Below are 22,505 nucleotides of genomic sequence, written 5' to 3' on the forward strand. Positions count from 1 at the left end.
ACTTTGAAGCCCTCTTATGTTTTCAAAAAGTAAAATTAGGTCCATTTTATGATGCCAACATAAAGTAGACATATTGTATTCGTGAATCAATATAACTTTTATTTGGAATATCCATTTTCCTTACAAGCAGAGAGCTTCAAAGTTAGAAAAATGCAAAATTTTCATGAAATTTGGGGATTTTTCACCAAGAAAGGATGCAAGTAACGACAAAAATTTACCACTAAAATAAAGTAGAATATGTCACGAAAAAACTTTCTCAGAATCAGAATAATCGGTAAAAGCATCCCAGAGTTATTAATGCATAAAGTGACAGTGGTCAGAATTGCAAAAAAAGGACTCTGTCCTTAAGGTGAAAATGAGCTGAGTCCTTAAGGGGTTAAAAAGTAATAAAAATGTCGTTATAAAAAGATACATTTCGTTAGATACAATTTTTTCCTTCACTACTGTATCTTTTTTTTTTTTTACTGGTACCCAACGAAATTTCATTAAAAAAGGTATATCCATCACTTTTTTGGATCGCTAAAGTCCAAAAAAGAATGAAAACCGCCTGCAAAAACACCAAAGTTAAAACCCACACATCGTTTTTCTTGACGTTTTTTCACTCCCATAGACTTCTATGGAAAAAAAACGCCACGATTTTGACTAGTGGCTCAACAAGTTGCAATTACCAACGATATGAAAAAATGCAAAAAAAAGAATGAAAAAACGCCAAAAGGATTAAAAAAAATGCCAAAGTGAAAAATGCCAAGTGGAATAAGAATTTTATGATTTCTCATTGATTTACAGCTAACATCTGGCTGCAGTGTTTTTTGGCCGAAAAAAACGCCATGCGGCAGAGCGTTTTTCTTGGCGTTTAAAAAAAACAAGTGGAATTCCAGCTCGCACAATATATTACTTCTCAGGTGGTGCTTTCGGTATAAGACATTAATCAATTCAAGACAAGGTAAGTGTACAGAGAAAGCAATTCACCTACTGTAGTGAAACAGAGACTTCATTATCTTCGGTGCATACAAATCATTGCAGTGGGGACGTGCTCGTGAATGGGCTTGACAAAGATCATAGCTGCATCCGAAACAGCTGTCGCACTGATTGCAGCTTCCCTGCCCATTCACCAGCACATCCCCGCTGAAATGATTTGTATGCACCAAGGATAATAAAGTCTCCATTTCTCCACAGTGGGTGAGTTGCTTTCTCTTTACACTCACCTTTTCTTGAAATGTTTAATAGGATTCAGCTGTCCCACTCACACAGCAGAATTTCTGTCAGAAAATTCAGCATTCTGCAAAATTTAAAGACCTGTCTTTAATTTTGTGGAATTCCGCTGCAGAATCCTATTAAACTCAATGTGGCTTGAATTTCAGCAGAATTCTGTGTTTTGACAAATTCCACCGCAATTCTGGTACAGTCCACAATACCATTCAGCAAACTTTGCTGAACGAAATTTGTGCAGAATTGTGGATATTTTGTTGAGTGAACATAGCCTTAGAGTGCTTTTCAAGTCTTTTCAGAGGATCTGCAACTTCAGGAACTGCTCACCTGAACATATCCACGCCACGTGGGATAACTCGTTCTATACAATCTGCCTTCTACCAATTTAAGAACTATTATTGTTGGAACTGTTCAAAATATGTGCCTCCATTATGTGGAAGAAGTTTAGTAAAAGTTCTGTTTTGCTTCTACACCCTTTGAGTCCAGATGGCTTGTTTTTTTACAGCACACGTAACACCAAGAGCATTCCAAATACCACTGGCCAGGACATCATAACTAGGAATGTGCCCCAGTGGAAATAGGCTTTCATCAACAGTGCAGCCCCTTCTTTAACAATTTGTAGTGGTGAGTAGTGTTGAGTGGCATAGGCCATATTCGAATTCGCGAACATTCGCGAATATATGGACGAATATTCGTCATATATTCGCGAATATTCGCTTTTTTCGTTATATTCTTGTTTTATTTTCGCATATGCGAACATTCGCGTATGCGAAAATTAACATATGTGAATATTAGCATATACAAAATTAGCATACGCGAAAATTCGCACATGCGAAAATTAGCATATGCTAATTTTCGTATATGCGAATTTTCGCACGCCAGTCTCACACAGTAGTATTACAGCCTTCTTTACACCACACAAGCTGGAAGCAGAGAGGGGTGATCACTGTGATGTGTACTGTGAAAAAAAAACAAAAAAAAAACCGAATATTCATAATTACGAATATATAGCGCTATATTCGCGAAATTCGCGAATTCACGAATATGCGATATTCGCGAATAATATTTGAATTGCGAATATTCGTGAGCAACACTAGTGGTGAGTCTGAAGGGGACACTTTTTGTCTCACCACTCCAGCCACCATTGACAACCATGACTTCTCCCGCTTTGGAACATATGGAACTTCAAACATCAGCAGATCTTAGTCGACCATTGTGTCCTCTTCAGGTCAACGCACATATGCAACCTTAAAAAACTTAATTCACAGACTAGAACTGCAGCCAAAAGTGCATCTACTGATGGAGTGGAAAGTGAAATCTGCTGTCCCCTGTCTTGCAACATGCCGATAATCTCAAAGATATTATTTATACATTAACTGTTTTAAGCATAGTGAAGCGTATTGTACACCCCTGATTTACGCAATAAGTATGTCTCATTGTGCTGCCATGGATACTGCAAAACATAATGAAGGTGCTGGTCCCCAGTTTCAGAAATTCCTCTGCATTAGGGTCACTTTCAGGACTCTTGATGTTGCTGCTGCCACCTCCAGGCTGTCTCATTCAGCCACTATATGGTCTCCTCATGCAGCCACACACTCCAGGATGTGCCATTAAGCAACTATATGGTCTCCTCATGCTTCATCCAACTCCAGGCTGTGCCATTCATCCACTATACGGTCTATTCATGTTGCCACAAACTCCAGGCAGTAATTCAGCCACTATATGGTCTCCTCATACTGATGCCCCCTCCAGGCTGTGTCATTGTGCCGCCATGTGTACCTTTGTACCCACATGCCGGGGCCCAAAACACTAAAACTTAGGAGTTAAAATTTCAATTTCAAATTCCTCAATTTCAATTTCAAAATCTTAAATTTTAAAATCTTAAATTTCAATGGTCTCCTCATGCTTCTGCCAACTCCAGGCTGTTCCATTCAGACACTATATGGTCTCCTCATGCTTCAGCCGACTCCAGGCTCGGCCATTCAGATACTATGTGGTCTCCTCATGCATCAGCCAACTCCAGGTTGTGCCAGTCAGCCACTATACGGTCTCTTCATGATTCAGCCACCTCCAGGCTGTGTCATTCAGTGAATATATGGTTTACTGATGCTGCTGGGCCTGGGCCTAAAAATTTTTATGGTAGCACTAGCTACCATAAATCTTCAATTTAAATTTCAAAATTCATCTTTTCATCTTAGGGATTGTGAAGCCCCAGTGTCTGCTCATGCTGCTGCCAGCTCCAGGCTGTGTCATTCAGCAACTATATGGTCTCCTCATGCTGCCAACACCTCCATGCTGTGTCATTTAGCCACTATATGGTCTCCTCATGCTGCCAACACCTCCATGTTGTGTCATTCAGCCACTATATGGTCTCCTAATGCTTCAGCCACATCCAAGCTGTGTCATTCAGCCACTATATGGTCTCCTTATACTGATGCCACCTCCAGGCTCTGTCATTGTGCCGCTCTGCGGCAGTGATTCTAATAGTGATGCCTGAAATCTGCATGTCATATTGAATAACAGTATTATTTCACTACCCCAGCACACTCCATATGCATGTTAGAACAAAGCAAAGTGTTCTACACCCCTATTGAGGTACTCATGCTGCTGCCATATCTAGTCTGTTTCATTTAGCAACTACATGCTTTAGTCATGCTGCTGGGCCTAGGACTTTACCTTTATATGTTTATGGTAGCACTAGGTACCATTCATCTTCAATAGAAATTTCAAAATTCAGCTTTTATTATTAGAGATTGTGAGGCCCTAGTTTCTCCTCATCTTCCGCCAACTCCAGGCTGTGCTATTCAGCCACTTTATGGTCTCCTTATGATTCAGCAACCTCCAGGCTGTGCCATTCAGCCACTATATGGTTTACTGATGATGCTGGGCCTGGGACAGTACCTTAAATTCCAATTCCAGGCTGTCTCATTCTGCCAGATTATGGTCTCCTCATGCTGCCAACACCTCCACGTTGTGCCATTCAGCCACTATATGGTCTCTCCTCATGCTTAAGCCACCTCCAGGCTGTACAATTCAGCAACTGCATGGTCTCCTCATGCTTCAGCCACCTCCAGGCTGTTCCACTCAGCCACTAGAGGGTCTCCTCTTTATTTAGCCACCTCCAAGCTGTGTCATTCAGCCACTATATGGTCTCCTCATGCTTCAGCCAGATCCAAGCTGTGTCATTCAGCCACTATATGGTCTACTCATGCTGCCAACACCTCCATGTTGTGTCATTCAGCCACTATTTGGTCTCCTCATGCTTCCAACACCTCCACGCTGTGTCATTCAGCCACTATATGGTCTCCTAATGCTTCCAACACCTCCACGCTGTGCCATTCAGCCACTATATGGTCTCCTCAAGCTGCCAACACCTCCATGCTGTGTCATTCAGCCACTATATGATCTCCTCATGCTTCAGCCACATCCAAACTGTGTAATTCAGCCACTATATGGTCTCCTCATGCTGCCAACACCTCCATGCTGTGTCATTCAGACACTATATGGTCTCCTAATGCTTCAGCCACATCCAAGCTGTGTCATTCAGCCACTATATGGTCTCCTCATGCTGCCAACACCTCCACGCTGTGTCATTAAGCCACTATATGGTCTCCTCATACTGATGCCACCTCCAGGCTCTGTCATTGTACCGCTCTGCGGCAGTGATTCTAATAGCGATGCCTGCAGTCTGTATGTCATATTGAATAACAGTATTACATAGTTACATAGTTACATAGTTAGTACGGTCGAAAAAAGACATATGTCCATCAAGTTCAACCAGGGAATTAAGGGGTAGGGGTGTGGCGCGATATTGGGGAAGGGATGGGATTTTATATTTCTTCATAAGCATTAATGTTATTTTGTTCCAGGAATGTATCTAATCCTGTTTTAAAGCTGTTAATTGTTCCTGCTGTGACCAGTTCCTGAGGTAGACCGTTCCATAAATTCACAGTCCTCACGGTAAAGAATGCGTGTCGCCCCTTGAGACTAAACTTTTTCTTCTCCAGACGGAGGGAGTGCCCCCTCGTCCTTTGGGGGGGTTTAACCTGGAACAGTTTTTCTCCATATTTTTTGTATGGGCCATTAATATACTTATATACGTTTATCATATCCCCCCTTAAACGTCTCTTCTCAAGACTAAACAATTGTAACTCCTTTAATCGCTCCTCATAGCTAAGATGATCCATGCCCCATATTAGTTTAGTCGCGCGTCTCTGCACCCTTTCCAACTCCGCAGTGTCCCTTTTATGGACAGGTGCCCAAAACTGAACAGCATATTCCAGGTGAGGCCGTACCAATGCTTTATAAAGGGGGAGTATTATGTCCCTGTCCCTTGAGTCCATGCCTCTTTTGATACATGACAATATCCTACCGGCTTTGGAAGCAGCAGCCTGACATTGCATGCTATTCTGTAGTCTGTGATCTACAAGTACACCCAGATCCTTCTCTACCAGTGACTCTGCCAGTTTAATCCCCCCTAAGACATACGATGCATGCAGGTTATTAGTACCCAGATGCATAACTTTACATTTATCCACATTGAACCTCATTTGCCAAGTGGATGCCCAGACACTTAGTCTATCCAAGTCATCCTGTAACTTATGCACATCCTCTATAGACTGTACTGTGCTACAAAGCTTGGTGTCATCTGCAAAGATAGAAACAGAGCTGTTAATACCATCCTTTATATCATTGATAAATAAATTAAACAACAGCGGGCCCAGTACTGAACCTTGGGGTACACCACTAATTACCGGGGACCAATCAGAGTACGAATCATTGACCACCACTCTCTAGGTACGATCCATGAGCCAGTGTTCAATCCAGTTACAAACTAAAATTTCCAAACCCAAAGACCTTAACTTACCTGTCAGACGTCTATGAGGGACAGTATCAAATGCTTTAGCAAAATCCAGAAACACTATATCCACAGCCATTCCTCTGTCAAGGCTTCTACTCACCTCTTCATAAAAGCAAATTAGATTGGTTTGACAACTTCTATGCTTAGTAAACCCATGCTGGCTATCACTTATAATACAATTATCCCCTATGTATTCCTGTATGTAATCCCTTATAAGTCCTTCAAACAATTTACCCACAATGCACGTTAAACTTACCGGTCTATAGTTTCCTGGGGAAGACCTAGAGCCCTTTTTGAAGATTGGCACCACATTCGCCTTGCGCCAGTCCCTTGGCACAATACCAGACACCAGAGAATCTCTAAATATCATGAACAGGGGTACAGATATTACTGAACTTACCTCTCTAAGAACTCTTGGGTGCAATCCATCTGGCCCTGGAGATTTGCTTACATTTACATCACTTAACTTACCTTGTACCATCTCTACATTAAGCCAGTTCAGTACATTACATGATGTGTTACCAGCACTGACCTGGCCAATGTCAGCTCCTTTTTCCATAGTGTATACAGAACTAAAGAACCCATTCAGTAGCTCCGCTTTCTCTTGTTCGCCTGTGACAACCTCCCCATTATCATTATTAAGGGGTCCTACATGCTCTGTCCTTGTTTTTTTTGCATTTATATATCTAAAAAAATATTTAGGATTAGTTTTGCTTTCTTTGGCCACCTGTCTCTCGTTTTGAATTCTTGCTGTTTTTATTACATTTTTACAGATTTTATTAAGCTCTTTGTACTGTTTAAATGTTATCGCTGACCCATCAGATTTGTATTTTTTGAAGGCTATTTTTTTGTTGTTTATTGCTCTTTTAACATCATTTGTCAGCCATGTAGGATTTAGTTTTAATCGTTTATATTTGTTCCCCTTTGGTATATATTTAGCTGTATAGTTATTTAGAGTTGATTTAAAGATGTCCCATTTACCTTCTGTGTCAGTATTTGACAACACCTCCCCCCAGTCTATGTCCTGTAGTGCAGCTCTCAGCCCAGGGAAATTTGCCTTTTTAAAGTTATATGTTTTTGCCTTCCCCGCCTGTCTTTGTTTTCTACATTTTAAGTCAAAAGTAACTATATTGTGGTCGCTATTACCAAGGTTTTCCCGCACAGTTACATTACCAACCAGCTCTGCGTTGTTGGAAATGATCAGATCCAACAAGGCATCACTTCTTGTTGGGTCCTCCACAAACTGGCCCAGAAAATTATCCTGCAATAAATTTAGGAATTGACTGACTTTCATACCACTTCTTACATACAGACAGACTCCACCACCTTTTCTGTTCATTCTATCCTTGCGAAACAATGTAAACCTCTGCAGATTGACGGCCCAGTCATGTGAGGAGTCCAGCCATGTTTCAGTGACCCCAACTATATCAATATGTTCCTCCAGTATCAAGGCCTCAAGCTCCCCCATTTTATTTGCTAGGCTTCTGGCATTTGTGAACATACACTTTACATTTCCATCCTTTATGTTATTGGGGTTAATGGGATTCAAGGTTGTAAGTTTTATTTTCCTATGAAGCCTATTCCTATTAACTATTCTAACCCCTCCCTCCGCTCCACCCCAGGTACATTTATAATTCCCACCTCTCTATCTACACTATCTTCCCCCTCTTTGCTGTAGGTTCCCTCCCCCCAAGTCCCTAGTTTAAACACTCCTCCACCCTTCTAGCCATCTTCTCCCCAAGCAAAGCTGCACCCTCCCCATTGAGGTGCAGCCCGTCCCTACGGTAGAGCCGGTAACCGACAGAGAAGTCAGCCCAGTTCTCCATTAACCCAAACCCTTCCTTCCTACACCAGCTTCTGAGCCACTTGTTTACCTCCCTGATCTCCCGCTGCCTCTCTGGTGTGGCTCGTGGTACTGGTAGTATTTCAGAAAATACTACCTTGGAGGTCCTTGCCTTAAGCTTGCGGCCTAAGTCCCTGAAATCATTTTTAAGGACACTCCACCTACCTCTTACTTTGTCATTGGTGCCAATATGTACCATGACTGCTGGGTCCTCTCCAGCCCCGCCCAGCAACCTGTCAACCCGATCCGCGATGTGCCGAACTCGTGCGCCAGGCAGACAACACACTGTTCGGCGATCCCGGTCTTTGTGACAGATTGCCCTGTCTGTCCCCCTAATAATTGAGTCCCCCACCACTAGTACCTGTCTGGCCTGCCCTGTACTCCTCCCTCCTTCCTTACTGGAGCAGACACCCCCCTGGTGGTCAGAGGCGGAATCCTGCTGCAGTTCTGCTAGCTCTGTAATGGCATCCCCCTCATCTGCCAAGCGGGCAAACTTGTTGGGGTGTGCCAGTTCAGGACTAGCCTCCCTGACACTTTTTCCCCTACCCCTCTTTCTAACTGTAACCCAGCTAACTGCCTGACTGTCCTGCAACTCCGTCCCACTGTCCTCCCCCACCTCTATTCCCGAGAGTGCCTGCTCAGTGAGCACGAGACTCCTCTCCATGTTGTTAATGCTTCTCATTGTTGCCAATTGCCCCTCTAGATGCAGGATCTGGGCTTCCAAACGGACAACTAGCACACATCTCGCACAACAATATGCACCCTCAAACTGTTGTTCAAGGATTGCATACATTGAACAGGATGTACATTGGACTGCATTTTCCAACATTATTTATTTATTATTTATTCATTTTATTTATATAGCGCCTACAGATTCCTCACTACCCCAGCACACTCCATATGCATGTTAGAACAAAGCAAAGTGTTCTACACCCCTATTGAGGTACTCATGCTGCTGCCATGTCTAGACTGTGTCATTCAGCAACTTCATGCTTTACTGATGCTGCTGGGCCTAGGATATTACCTATATATGTTTATGGTAGCACTAGGTACTTTACATCTTCAATAGAAATTTCAAAATTTATCTTTTATTATAAGAGATTGTGTGGCCCTATTGTCTCCTCATCTGCTGCCAACTCCAGGCTGTGCCATTCAGCCACTATGTGGTCTCCTTATGATTCAGCAACCTCCAAGCTGTGCCATTCAGCTACTTTATGGTTTACTGATGCTGCTGGGCCTGGGACATTACCTTAAATTCCAATTCCAGGCTGTGTAATTCTGCCAGATTATGGTCTCCTCATGCTGCCAACACCTCCAAGTTGTGCCATTCAGCCACTATATGGTCTCTCCTCATGCTTCAGCCACCTCCAGGCTGTGCAACTGTATGGTCTCCTCATGCTTCAGCCACCTCCAGGCTGTGCCATTCAGCCACTAGAGGGTCTCCTCGTGATTCAGCCACCTCCGCGCTGTGTCATTCAGCCACTATATGGTCTACTCATGCTGCCAACACCTCCATGCTGAGTCATTCAGCCACTATATGGTCTCCTCATGTTTCAGCCACATCCAAGTTGTGTAATTCAGCCACTATATGGTCTACTCATGCTGCCAACACCTCTATGCTGTGTCATTCAGCCACTATATGGTCTCCTCATGCTGCCAACACCTCCATGCTGTGTCATTTAGCCACTATATGGTCTCCTCATACTGATGCCACCTCCAGGCTCTGTCATTGTGCCGCTCTGCGGCAGTGATTCTAATAGTGATGCCTGTAATCTGCATGTCATATTGAATAACAGTATTATTTAACAAACCCAGCACACTCCATATGCATGTTAGAGGAAAGCAAAGTGTTCTACACTTCTATTGAGGCTCTCTGTAGGCAAGAAATAGCCATTTTTAATATAGATTCGCTGCAAATAAATTCGACCCCAAACTAAATTTTTCTGAAAATTAGTCGAATTGGCCAAATCAAATTTTTCGAAAGTTTGTTTATCTCTAACATTAAGCTATGAAAAGTTTTATGCTTAATAAAGTCTCTCTCTGTTAGAGTATGTTCACACACCATAGTATTCAAGCAAAACACATACAGCAGAAATCACTCTTTTGCTGTGAATTTTGCTGCAGTTTTTTTTCCCACGGATTGGCCCCTTTCAGTGGGGCTAATTTGTGTCCTGGTTACCCTAATTGATCACTTAGGGGGATACAAACAAGATAAATGACATGTCACTTATCTATGCATATTTCATCTGTGTATTATGTTCTAATGCTGAATACACATTGGAATATACGGTACATGCTGTGTGAACATACCTTTAGAGTAAGGCCCTGTGGGCCAGTATAGAGGCAGATTCATGAACATATAGCATTTAATGAAGCATGCCAAAAACATTTCTCCATATGAAATCAAGATCATAACACCATAACATTTGTATAGTTAAAAATATAATAATTTAATGATTCTTAAATGTGCAAAAACTTTAATAACAGCTTTTTCATGATAAATACTCTTTACAACTGAACAACACAAAAAAAAATCCTTTTATCATCTTAGTTTTGATGTCATACATAATTGTTTACTTACTGTATTGAATTATAACTAGAGAATGAAATCAGTCCCCCAAAAGCAAGCGAAAAAGAATAGAAAACCTGGGCACCAGCATCCAGCCAAGTTTTTGGATTTGCCAATTCAGATACCTAAATGACAGTAAAGTTTGCAAACTTATAGCAAATCCAAAACAGACTTAGTTTAGTTTAATAAAGGTATAAAATCATGTGTGCTGTACATTTAAACACTCAAATTTATTGTGCATGGTGTTATATGTGCTGACCTCTGCACAGAGCTTTAAGAAATATGTAACATATTTTTAATAAGTTACATGGCTAGGTTTCTAAAAGAACAAAGTCCATCGGAGTAGAGAAAAACAATTTTAGGGTTCATTAGTTCCTTGTGGCTGAAACAGAGTACAATAGAGATATTGTAACTAGAAAGTAAACTTTAGTAGATAATAAAGTGCATCTGTCACTTGCGCTCAATCCCCTTAATAAATGGGTCACATAGTGTAGAAGCTGCTTACAGGTATACTGCAGTCATACATTTGTTAGAATTTGTTGCTTTATTTAGTTTTTTGTACTGTCAGCAATGGTTCAAGAGATGTGGCACAGGGTCAATGATGCCCCATTCCGAACACTGCTCTTTCTCAAGGCATTTCCCTGTGTGATTGACACATAGGGCCCTTGAGCATCCACCATAATACACAAGCACACAGGGGAGATGCTGTGAACTAAGCAGAAAGAGGCCTTTGGCCCCAGGGCATAGCAAGCCCCAGCTACACCTCTCAGACCATTCCTGACAGTACAAAAAACACTTTTTAAATGGAACAAAACAAGCAATTCTACAAAAATAGGTATGACTGCAGTATACTTGACACCAGCTTTTACACTATGTGGCCCATTTACCAACCAGATTTCAAGTGACAGATGCATTTTTATTAAAGAGACTTAGGCTGGAAAGCAGTGTGCAGAAATTAAATGTGTATATGGGCCACAGAGTGTGGAAATAAACTGATATATGGGCGCACAGCACGTAGAAAAATTTTCATATATGGGAGCAGCATGCAAAAATACATTTATATATGGTGGCACAGCATGTATTAATACATTCATATATGGGGCACAGCATATATACATTCAAACATGGGATACAGTATATACATATTTATTTAATATTGTTTATATATGCAGTATAGTATATTAATAAATGTATATATGGAACAGAGTGTGAATTGAATTTCAGGGCTATGGTGTATTTTGTATGTTTCAGGAGCCAAAGTATTTGGCTGTATTCAGGGGTCACAGTGTAAGGCAGGGTTATATTCAAGGGAATCAGTATGTGGAAGGGTTATATTTAGAGGCCACAGTGTCTAGCAGTGTTATGTTCAGGGGCACAGTGTGTAGCATTGCTACATTGAGAGGGCACAGTGTGTACCAGTATTGTATTCAGGGGCACAGTGTGGGGCAGGTTTATTATTCAGAGGTTATATTCTGGGAGCTTAGTGTGTGGTAGTGTTGTGTTCATAGAGTACACTATGTGGCAGAATTATATTCAGAGGGCACAGTGTGTGGCATGGTTATATTCAGAAGATATAGCATCTAGCAGGGTTATATTCAGGGGGCTCAGTGTGTGGCAGGTTTATCATTCAGAGGTTACAGTGTGTAGCAGTGTTATTTTCCAAGGGAGAAGGAAGACCATGCTATATCAGAGCAATTCTTAAATCTTTAGGGAACCTTACCAATAAAAACTCAACACCCATGTAATGTTGTAATTTTTGTTCTGTTTATTGATTTTGCCATACTGTATATTAATGTAACTTATTTGTCTGTCATTGGGTATGTTCACACAGGGGAATTTGTGTGGAATATCCACACAGAATATTCCGCACTGACATTCCACCGCAGCAGAGTCCTATTGATTTCAATGGGATTCTGCTGCACTGTTCACATGGCAGAATTTCTGCACCAGATGTTTCTGTTGTGGAAATTCTGATTCTGGCATCCTCAGAAAGAATAGACATGTCTATTTATTCTTTGGATTTCACAAGAAAATGCATTGCCGTCTTTCAAAAGGCGCATTTCCGGGCAGTTCCAGCGCCTGCCGGATGAGTCAAATATGCGGACTGTCCGCACATGTTAACCTTAAAGGCCAGAGACACAGCCAGTTAACCTAACCAGTTGTTTATGGATTGTGGTATGCAGAAGAAAGCAATTTAAATACAAAAAAACCCCATACAATCTCAGTAAAGAAGTTGCTCCTGAGTTCAACTCTAGTATACCATATACATAATTTATTAAGTGAATATTATTTTTGCATATAATAAAGGCTCTAAATTTGGAAGCTCTGGAAAATGTCCATCTCTCTGACAGACAAGGGCAAAACTAAGGAATCCTTTAAAGGGGTATTCTGGAACCTAAGCTTTTATCCCCTATCCAGAGGATAGGGGATAAAATGTCTGTGACGACCATTATGCCCCCCTCCCATAAACATGAATGGAGGGGGTGGGGCATTACGTCACGTCTCCATTCTCGGAAACCCAGAAGTTTCCGACACTGGAGACGCAACCCTGCATACAATGTGGGTGCTGCAGGGAGATCGCGGGGGGTTCATGCAAGCAAAGACGTTAACTGCACCATAATGACTGAACTTACGTCTGGAGTGAACAAATATACAATTCCACTTGTAGAACCCTTCAATGTTAGGCCTCTTATTAGGAAAATAGTAAGAACCAAATATGGAAGTGTTGATGTTACATAAACTGCCTGGAAAAGAAGATAAATATGTTTACTCTAACAATTGATATGAGGGAATGATGTATCAAAACCTGCGTAGAGGAAGAGTGGTGCAGTTGCCCATGGTAACCAGTCAGATTGCTTATTTTATTTTTTTAAAGTCATTTGAAAAATTAAAGGTGCAATCTGATTGGTTGTTAACCCCTTAACAACCAAGGACGTATATTTACGTCCTTGGCCAGCTCCCGCGATATAACGTGGGGTCATGCGGTGACCCCGCGTCATATCGGGTCTGTCCCAGCATGTATCTGATGCCGGGACCCGGGGCTAATAGCGCGCGGCACCGCGATCGCTATTAACCCTTTAGAAGCGGCGTTCAAAGTTCAACGCCGCGTCTAAACCGAAAGTGAAAGCTGCCCGGCTGCTCAGCGGGGCTGATCGGGACCACCACAGTGAAAATGCGGTGTCCCGATCAGCTGGGGCACGAGCGGAGGTCCTCTTACCTGCCTCCGGCGTGTACCCTCGGCGATTGATTGCTCCAAGCCTAATATTCAGGCTTGAGTAATTGACCGCTGATAACCCTGATCACTGCAAAGCTATGGCTTTGCAGTGAACAGGGTATAAGATCAGTGTGTGCAGTGTTATAGGTCCCTATGGGAGCTATAACACTGCAAAAAAAAAGTTAATAAATGTGATTTAACCCTTTCCTTAATAAAAGTTCAAATCACCCCCTTTTTCCCCCAAAAAAAAAACCACCATGTAAATAAAAATAAATATAAACATATGTGGTATCGCCGCATGCGTAAATGTCCGAACTATAAAAATATATCATTAATTAAAGCGCACGGTCAATGGCGTACGTGCAAAAAAAATTCTAAAGTCCAAAATAATGTATTTTTGGTCGCTTTTTATAGCATGAAAAAATGAATAAAAAGCGATCCAAAAGCCTGATCAATACAAAAATGGTACCGCTAAAAACTTCAGATCACGGCACAAAAAATGAGCCCTCATACCGGCCCGTACGCGGAAAAATAAAAAAGTTATAGGGGTCAGAAGATGACAATTTTATGTAGTTATGATTTTTAACAGAAGTACGACAAAATCACACCTATATAAGTAGGGTATCATTTTAATCATATGGACCTACAGAATAAAGATAAGGTGTCATTTTTACCGAAAAATGTACTGCGTTGAAACGAAAGTTACAAAATGGCGTTTTTTCTTCAATTTCGTCGCACAATTATTTTTTTTTCCGTTTCTCCGTAGATTTTGGGGTAAAATGACTGATGTCACTGCAAAGTAGAATTGGTGGCGCAAAAAATAAGCCATCATATGGATTTTTAGGTGCAAAATTGAAGGAGAAAAAAACGAAAGTGCAAAAACGGAAAAACCCGTGGTCCTTAAGGGGTTAAGGGCAACTGTACAATAAATCTCTCCCATTGTGATATTAGTTATGTTACATATGTCTATAGACAAAGATAAGTCTAGAACAATATAATATATTTAAAAACATTTTTTTAACACAAATCACAAATATTAATAATTTTTAATTTGCAACAAATCACTATGGTATTGTGATGCTGAGAGCATGATTTTGACAGGTGATTCACATTTTTGGAAATGTATCATCTGATATTTTTTTTCCCAATGCCTTACAATGCCTTTTTCTGGCTTTCAAACTGTAATAAACACAGAAAATACATATAGTGTGTGAACCCAGTCTCAGGAATCCAGCCTGAGACTGGGTTCACACACTATAGAATTAAAAGTAATAAAATCAGAATAACAAACATATTTTTTTATCTAATGATAAGCACTATGAAGGTCAATGAAAATGGTGGCCAGCAATGCATACACTGGCCCAAATTTATCAATCTGTCTGAAACCAAAACTGTCTGGTTTTGCTCACAGCAGCCAATCACAGCTCAGCTTCTATTTTACCAGAGCCTGTTAACATATGAAAGCTGAGGAATAACTGGTTACAATGAGCAAAATCCGAAAATGTTGGTTTCAGGAAAATTGACAAATCTGGGCCACTGTTTTTTCTTTTGTATAGAATTAAACATTGGAGAACTAACGTAAGAAATAAAAGCAGATATAATTCATAAGTGTATTTTTAATATTATGTTTTATTTGAATGCAAACGAAATACCTTTCCTGTAGTTTCAATTCCTCTGATAGTGCACACATACAGTACACCCCATGCACAAGCCAAGCTGACCACTAACCACCACTGGAGGCCGCCTGAATTGTCAATAGATGTTGAAATATTCAGTGTTTCTCTGTACCAAAAATAGTCCACAGGAGAGCTCTTTGCACACTCTAATTCCACATCTAAAATAATCATAACATGTTTTAAAATTTGAAAAGGATTTTGTACATCACAAATATAGAATGTTTATAAAATTTTAAACATTACAAACACTAATGTGTAGCCTACATAAGATGAGTTATTTTGGGAAACAACCTCTGACAAAATTCTGGAATCACCACAATCAAAAGATGTTCAACCAGTTTTTAACTTTGTAGCAAATGTACATATCACAGATGTGCTAAAAAAAAAAAAAAAAAATGTTTGTTTAACCCCTTCATGACCCAGCCCATTTTCACCTTCAAGACCTGGGCATTTTTTGAAAATCTGACCACTGTCACTTTAAACATTAATAACTTTGGAATGCTTTTAGTTATCATTCTGATTCCGAGATTGTTTTTTCGTGACATATTCTACTTTATGTTATCGGTAAAATTTCACTGATATTTGTATCCTTTCTTGGTAAAAAATCTAAAAATTTCATGAAAATTTTGAAAATTTTGCATTTTTCTAACTTTGAAAGTCTCTGCTTGAAAGGAAAATGGATATTCCAAATAAATTACATATTGATTCACATATACAATATGTCTACTTTGTGTTTGCATTAAAAAATTGACAAGTTTTTACTTTTGGAAGACACCAGAGGGCTTCAAAGTTCCGCAGCAATTTTCCAATTTTTCTCAAGATTTTCAAAATCGTAATTTTTCAGGGCCCAGTTCAGGTTGGAAGTGGATTTTAAGGATCTTCATATTAGAAATACCCCATAAATGACCCCATTATAAAAACTGCACCCCCCAAAGTATTCAAAATGACATTCAGTAAGTGTTTTAACCCTTTAGGTGTTTCACAGGAATAGCAGCAAAGTGAAGGAGAAAATTCTAAATCTTCATTTTTTACACTCGCATTTTCTTGTAGACCCAATTTTTGAATTTTTACAAGGGGTAAAAGGAGAGAAATCACCCTAAAATTGGTAACCCAATTTCTCTTGAGTAAGGAAATACCTCATATGCGTATGTAAAGTGTTCGGCGGGCGCAGTAGAGGGCTCAGAAGGGAAGGAGCGACAATGGGATTTTGGAGAGTGAGTTTTTCTGAAAGGGTTTTTGGGGGGCATGTCCCATTTAGGAAGCCTCTATGGTGCCAGAACAGTGGACCCCCCCACATGTGACCCCATTTTGGAAACTATACCCCTCATGGAATTTAATAAGGGGTGCAGTGAGCATTTACACCCCACTGGCGTTTGACAGATATTTGAAACAGTGGACTGTGCAAATCAAAAATTTTATTTTTCATTTTCACAGACCACTGTTCAAAAAATCTGTCATACACCAGTGGGGTGTAAATGCTCACTGCACCCCATATTACATTCCGTGAGGGGTGTAGTTTCCAAAATGGGGTCACATGTGGATATTTATTGTTTTGCGTTTGTCAGAACTGCTGTAACAATCAGCCACCCCTGTGCAAATCGCCTCAAATGTACATGGTGCACTGTCCCTTCTGGGCCTTGTTGTGCGCCCCCAGAGCACTTTGCGTCCACATATGGGGTATCTCCGTACTCAGGAGAAATTGCGTTACAAATTTAGAGGGTCTTTTTTCCCTTTTACCTCTTGTGAAAATGAAAAGTATAGGGCAACACCAGCATGTCAGTGTAAAAAATTTATTTTTTTACACTAACATGCTGGTGTAGACCCCAACTTCACCTTTTCATAAGGGGTTAAAGAAGAAAAAGCCCCCCTAAATTTGTAAGGCAATTTCTCCCGAGTACAACGATACCCCATATGTGTCCCAAAACTGTTGCCCTGAAATACGACAGGGCTCCAAAGTGAGAGAGCGCCATGCGCATTTGAGGCCTGAATTAGGGATTTGCATAGGGGTGGGCATAGGGGTATTCTACGCCAGTGATTCCCAAACAGGGTGCCTCCAGCTGTTGCAAAACTCCCAGCATGCCTGGTCAGTCAATGGCTGTCCGGCAATACTGGGAGTTATTATTTTGCAACAGCTGGAGGCTCCGTTTTGGAAACAGTAGCGTACCAGACGTTTTTCATTTTTTGGGGGGAGGGGGGCTGTGTAGGGGTATGTGTATATGTAGTGTTTTTTACTTTTTATTTTAGGTTAGTGTCAGTGTAGTGTAGTGTTTTTAGGGTACAGTCACATGGGCAGAGGTTCACAGCAAGTTTGCCGCTGGAAGTTTGAGCTGCAGCGCAAAATTTGCGCCATCTCAAACTTGCAGCACTCACTGTAAACCTCCGCCCATGTGAGTGTACCCTGTACATTCACATTGGGGGGAGGGGGCAAACATCCAGCTGTTGCAAACTCCGAGCATGCCCTTTGGCTGTCCGTGCATGCTGGGAGTTGTAGTTTTGCAACAGCTGGAGGAACACTGGTTTGGAAACACTAAGTTAAGTAATAAACTTTCAAGTGTTTTGCAACCAAACTTAGTGTTTCCCAACTAGTGTGCCTCCAGTTGTTGCAAAACTACAACTCCCAGCATGCCCAGACTGCCAAGGCATGCTGAAAGTTGTAGTTCGGCAATATCTGAAGGATCAGATGTTGCCGAACTACAACTTCCAGCATGCTTGGGCAGTCTGGGCATGCTGGGAGTTGTAGTTTTGCAACATCTGGAGGTCCACAGTTTGGAGACCACTGTATAATGGTCTCCAATCTGTGCTCTTCCAGATGTTAGAGAACTACAACTCCCAGCATGCCTGGACAGACTGAGCATGCTGAGATTTGTAGTTTTGCAACATCTGGAAGAGCACAGATTGGAGACCATTATACAGTGGTCTCCAAACTGTGGACCTCCAGATGTTGCAAAACTACAACTCCCAGCATGCCCAGAAAGCCAAAGGCTGTCTGGGCATGCTGGGAGTTGCAGTTTTGAAACTCTCAGAGGCAGCAGTGAGATCGCTTTACGGCGATCTCACTGCTGCCAATGAAGATGCCGCACTGCTGCCGGAAACTCACCTCCGGGATGCAGCGCAGCCAGGACCGCACGGAGGACGCCGGGACCGCACGGAGGACGCCGGGACCGCTCGGGACACCGCTCCGACGGGTAAGTGATGCCGGGGGACGGGTCAGGGACACTTAGCAGAGCAGTGTGTGTCCCGATCCCCGTGATCGGGACTCACACACTGCGCTGCTAAGTATTCTGATAGCGAAACGCTGCTATCAGCTAGTCAGATTTGACCAGCTGATAGCAGCGATCGCTGGGGGGGGTGGGGGACGAAACCCCCCCATGGTCGCACGGTAAGATGGCTGGCTATCAGTGATAGCCACCATCTTTCCGGGCGCTGCGGGATGCCGCGAGTAGCGGCAGTAATGTCCATGACGTACCTGTATGTCATGGGTCGGGAACACCTTGCCACCCATGACGTACAGGTATGTCATAGGTCGGGAAGGGGTTAATAGATAAACAGTCTGGCTTCATGAAACATCCAGTCCTCTTACTGTTGCTGACCTAACAGCTTGGGTCTTTCTTATGGTTCATTTCCAGAGGGATATTTATGAAAATAAGGATAAAATCTTCTAGTAATACTCCTCTGTGCTCTCTCTTGTCTCTACATACGCCTCTACGCTCTCTCCTGTCCTATATCAGACACAGAGCACAGAGGAGTGCTAGCCCACCCTCACTTACTGGACTTTGTCCATGCCTGTGTTTCAGCTTGGACTAAGCCATGGTTTCTATAAAAAGGAAATAACATTTTCTTATGAAGTATATTAGAAAGGTTAATGTTTTGCCAAGAAAAGAAAAGGGCCCTACAAGAGACATACATGGAAACAGCTAGACAGAAGACAAGAAAGTTACTGTCCAGGGTGTTAAAAATGGGAAATCATGGAATATGAATAACTGAATGATATATTCAGTGATGAATCACAAATCTGCATTGACCAATACTTTTGTCTAGTGCCATACTAATAAAACATAAAGATGATACCTGAAGAAAACAATCAAATTGTCTCACTTATTTATCATATGGGGCTTTATGTCAGGTAATGGATCAAAGGTGATGGCAATCAGTGGCAGATTAACTGTATCTGCATTGTTCAAAAAATTTGCTCCCCTCTTATATCTATAGTTCCCAAATCGGTGGAACTATATAGTTCACAAATCGGTGGATATACTGATGATTATCTCCAGCAGGTTTTCATGCAGAAAATCTGCACTGGGTACCAGCATAGTTCACTGTCTACCTCTATATATTAGCCATACGGTTACAAAACACCAGCTAACAAGGATCAAGTATCACATAAATATCATAATAATTATTATTATCTTACTGTTAGGAATTCAAGCAATCAAAATCGGCATTCTAAGACCAACACTATATAAAGGCCAAATAATACTGCCACAACAAAACCACATATTACCAGCACACATCAACTAAATATTACCACCATGCTCTTACTAAACAATGCCTATTATACCAATGCCAATATCAATAGGTACAAATAATATTGCTTTGCCCTCATCACATATTAGCACTGTCTAAAGAGTAATACCACCAGACTTATGGTATACTAAATACAAAAAGCTATATATAGACCTACACAATATACTATACTATATACTATGTGGGGTACAAAAGGGGGCATTATCATCATTTTAGGCACTAGGAGGTTTGTATAGAAATAATGAAGGGTGTTGTAAAAGTGAGGACCCTAAGATATTTGTCTGAAAGATTTTGAAGAAATGGAAAAAAAAAAGTCGACATGATGATCTGGGCTGAATAGGAAAGATGGCAAAATAGGATAATTCTGATTAAAGAAGATGCCATCTATGATGCAGTACAATCACTATATGATCTGTGTATTGAAGTAATACCCCTAATAGTGCCCCAATACTAGTAACCTCCCATATGAGTGCCCCCATACAGTATTTACCACCCTAATAAAAAACCCATACTTTAGTTAGCTTGCTAATACTACCCATAGCCTCTCAATAATTCCCCCACAGATTAGAGAACACCTCTAGAGTGTCCTAGCACAGTAGTTACCCCAATAGTGCCCCAAACAGTAGTTGCCCCTATAGTATTGCACTCCTGCAGTAATTAGTCCCCAATAGTGCCCCTGCAGTGGTGATCGACCGATATGGTTTTTTTAGGGCCGATACAGATAATCTGTGGAGGTTAGGGCCGACAGCCGGGCGCTTTAAATCAATGAACTGCAGCAGCTTTTGTGGTGCCATAGACCGCCGCCGCCACCTGCTTCTCTCCCCCTGCCTGTCCAGGGGTCCTGAGTCCTATCACCACAACCGACCCAGCCCCCTCCCCACCGCCGCGCCGCTCTGTGCCCCCTACCGCCGCACCGCGCCGCACCCCCCACTGCACCGCCCCTGCCCCATTGCCTCCCCCTTCCCCGGTTTTATAATTACCTGTTCCCAGGGCCCGGGGTCCACTCTACATCTGGCTCCGGTGGCGTCCTCCTGAGCTGTCACTGTGCGCACTGACGGTGACGTTGCGTCGCGTCACGTCACTCGTCATTGCGCACAGCGTAACGCAGGACGCAGCAGGAGCCAGAAGTAGCATTGACCAGGTAATTATAAAACCGGGGAGGCAATGGGGCCGGGGCGGTGCGGTGGGGGATGCGACGCGATGGGGCGGTGCGGCGGGTCGTGGGGGGGGTGCGGTCGCGGTGCGGGCGGTGCGGGGGGAGGAGCATTATCGGCATATCAGCAAGGTAATTGCCGATACCGATAATGCCCAAAATCGTGTTTATCGGCCGATAATATCAGCCAAACCTATAATCGGTCGATCCCTACCCTGCAGAGTAGACTCCACAAAGTAGTTAGCCCTCCAATAGTGCCCACACACACACTATTCAGCCTCTTAATAGTGCCCCACAGTAAATAGTTCTATAATAATGCCCACACAGTACCCCCTTACCTAACAGTGCCCTCTTTGTGACAACTGAATTTATTGTAGACACACCCAGCGCAGGCAGCATGCTACTGGCTGGGGTGCAACATTCATGGTTGCTCTTATTCCCTTCTAGGTCGCACACTAAAAAGGAACCTGCCACCATGAAAATACTATCTAATCTTCTGGATTCATGTTACTGAGCAGGAAGAGCTGGATAGTTTGATAAGTATGTGACCGCTGCCGGCCATTTAACCCTTTAGATGCCATGATCAATGCCGATCACAGAATATAAAGTAAAAGTAAAGTGTGCCAGTAGCTCAGTGAGCTAAAATGAGGGAGAAGGGTCCCCTTACTTGCCTCCTGTTGCCAATCACCGATCTAAAGCTGTAGCCTGGGCTTAGCCAGGCTATATTAGTCAATCACCGATCATACTATGTAATGCTATGCATAGGCATAGCATTTTACAATAAATTATTGATTTAACTTAAAAAATGTTAAATTTTAAATTAAAAATTTTTTGTTAAATTATATAAAACTCTCTCCCCAAATAAAAAAGCAAATCACCCTATCACCCTTATTTTCCCAATAAAAAAAATAATAAAATTTCCTATCGCTGTATGCGTAATTGTCCAAACCAATAAAATATAATGGCCCTCATTTACTATTGCAAACCCGACATGTTTTGTTGGGTTGTGCACCAGAAATTCTGTCTGCGCCAGAATTTGCGGCAGAATTGAAAAACCCAGACTAGCTCTCCATTTTGCTAAGAAAACCTAAAAAGTGGCATGGCAGCATGGAAATGGGGGCGTGGTCACCGAAAAGGGGCGTGTTTATGAAATTTTCCCAAAAACCCAACATATTTACTATGGTTTCCACAGAAAATGTGGTGGATTTGAGCTGAGGAAAACCTGACAGATCAGAGCATGTGTAAAAAAAAGCAAAGTGTAGGGAAAGTAGAAAATTTTGGGAAACCTTAGTAAACACCATGAAAAATAAAAATTGAAGGGAATTAAAACCTACAAAGAAACCTACACTCCACTCATAGTAAATAAGGGCCAATGTTTACATCCTGAACGGTAAATGTCAAAAACGTTAAAATATACCAAACACCAAAAATACATATTTTTTCAAATATAACATCA

The 22,505-nt window shown here is 41.8% G+C and overlaps 1 protein-coding gene across 8 annotated transcripts in view; it reads right to left on the minus strand.

Moving 5' to 3' along the window:
* Positions 1–22,505, minus strand: part of SLC6A19 (solute carrier family 6 member 19) — a 283,454-nt gene that overhangs the window by 30,905 nt on the left and 230,044 nt on the right. For all 8 annotated transcript variants that reach the window (XM_056520183.1, XM_056520177.1, XM_056520176.1 and 5 more), the window contains 3 exons: positions 15,349–15,530; positions 13,116–13,226; positions 10,495–10,607 (listed from right to left, as the gene is read on the minus strand). In XM_056520183.1, the coding sequence (XP_056376158.1) occupies positions 10,495–10,607; positions 13,116–13,226; positions 15,349–15,530 (406 nt within the window). The remainder of the gene's footprint in view (positions 1–10,494; positions 10,608–13,115; positions 13,227–15,348; positions 15,531–22,505) is intronic.

The sequence above is a fragment of the Hyla sarda genome, chromosome 5, assembly GCF_029499605.1.
Source record: "Hyla sarda isolate aHylSar1 chromosome 5, aHylSar1.hap1, whole genome shotgun sequence".
In the NCBI taxonomy this organism is placed as follows: Eukaryota; Metazoa; Chordata; class Amphibia; order Anura; family Hylidae; genus Hyla; species Hyla sarda.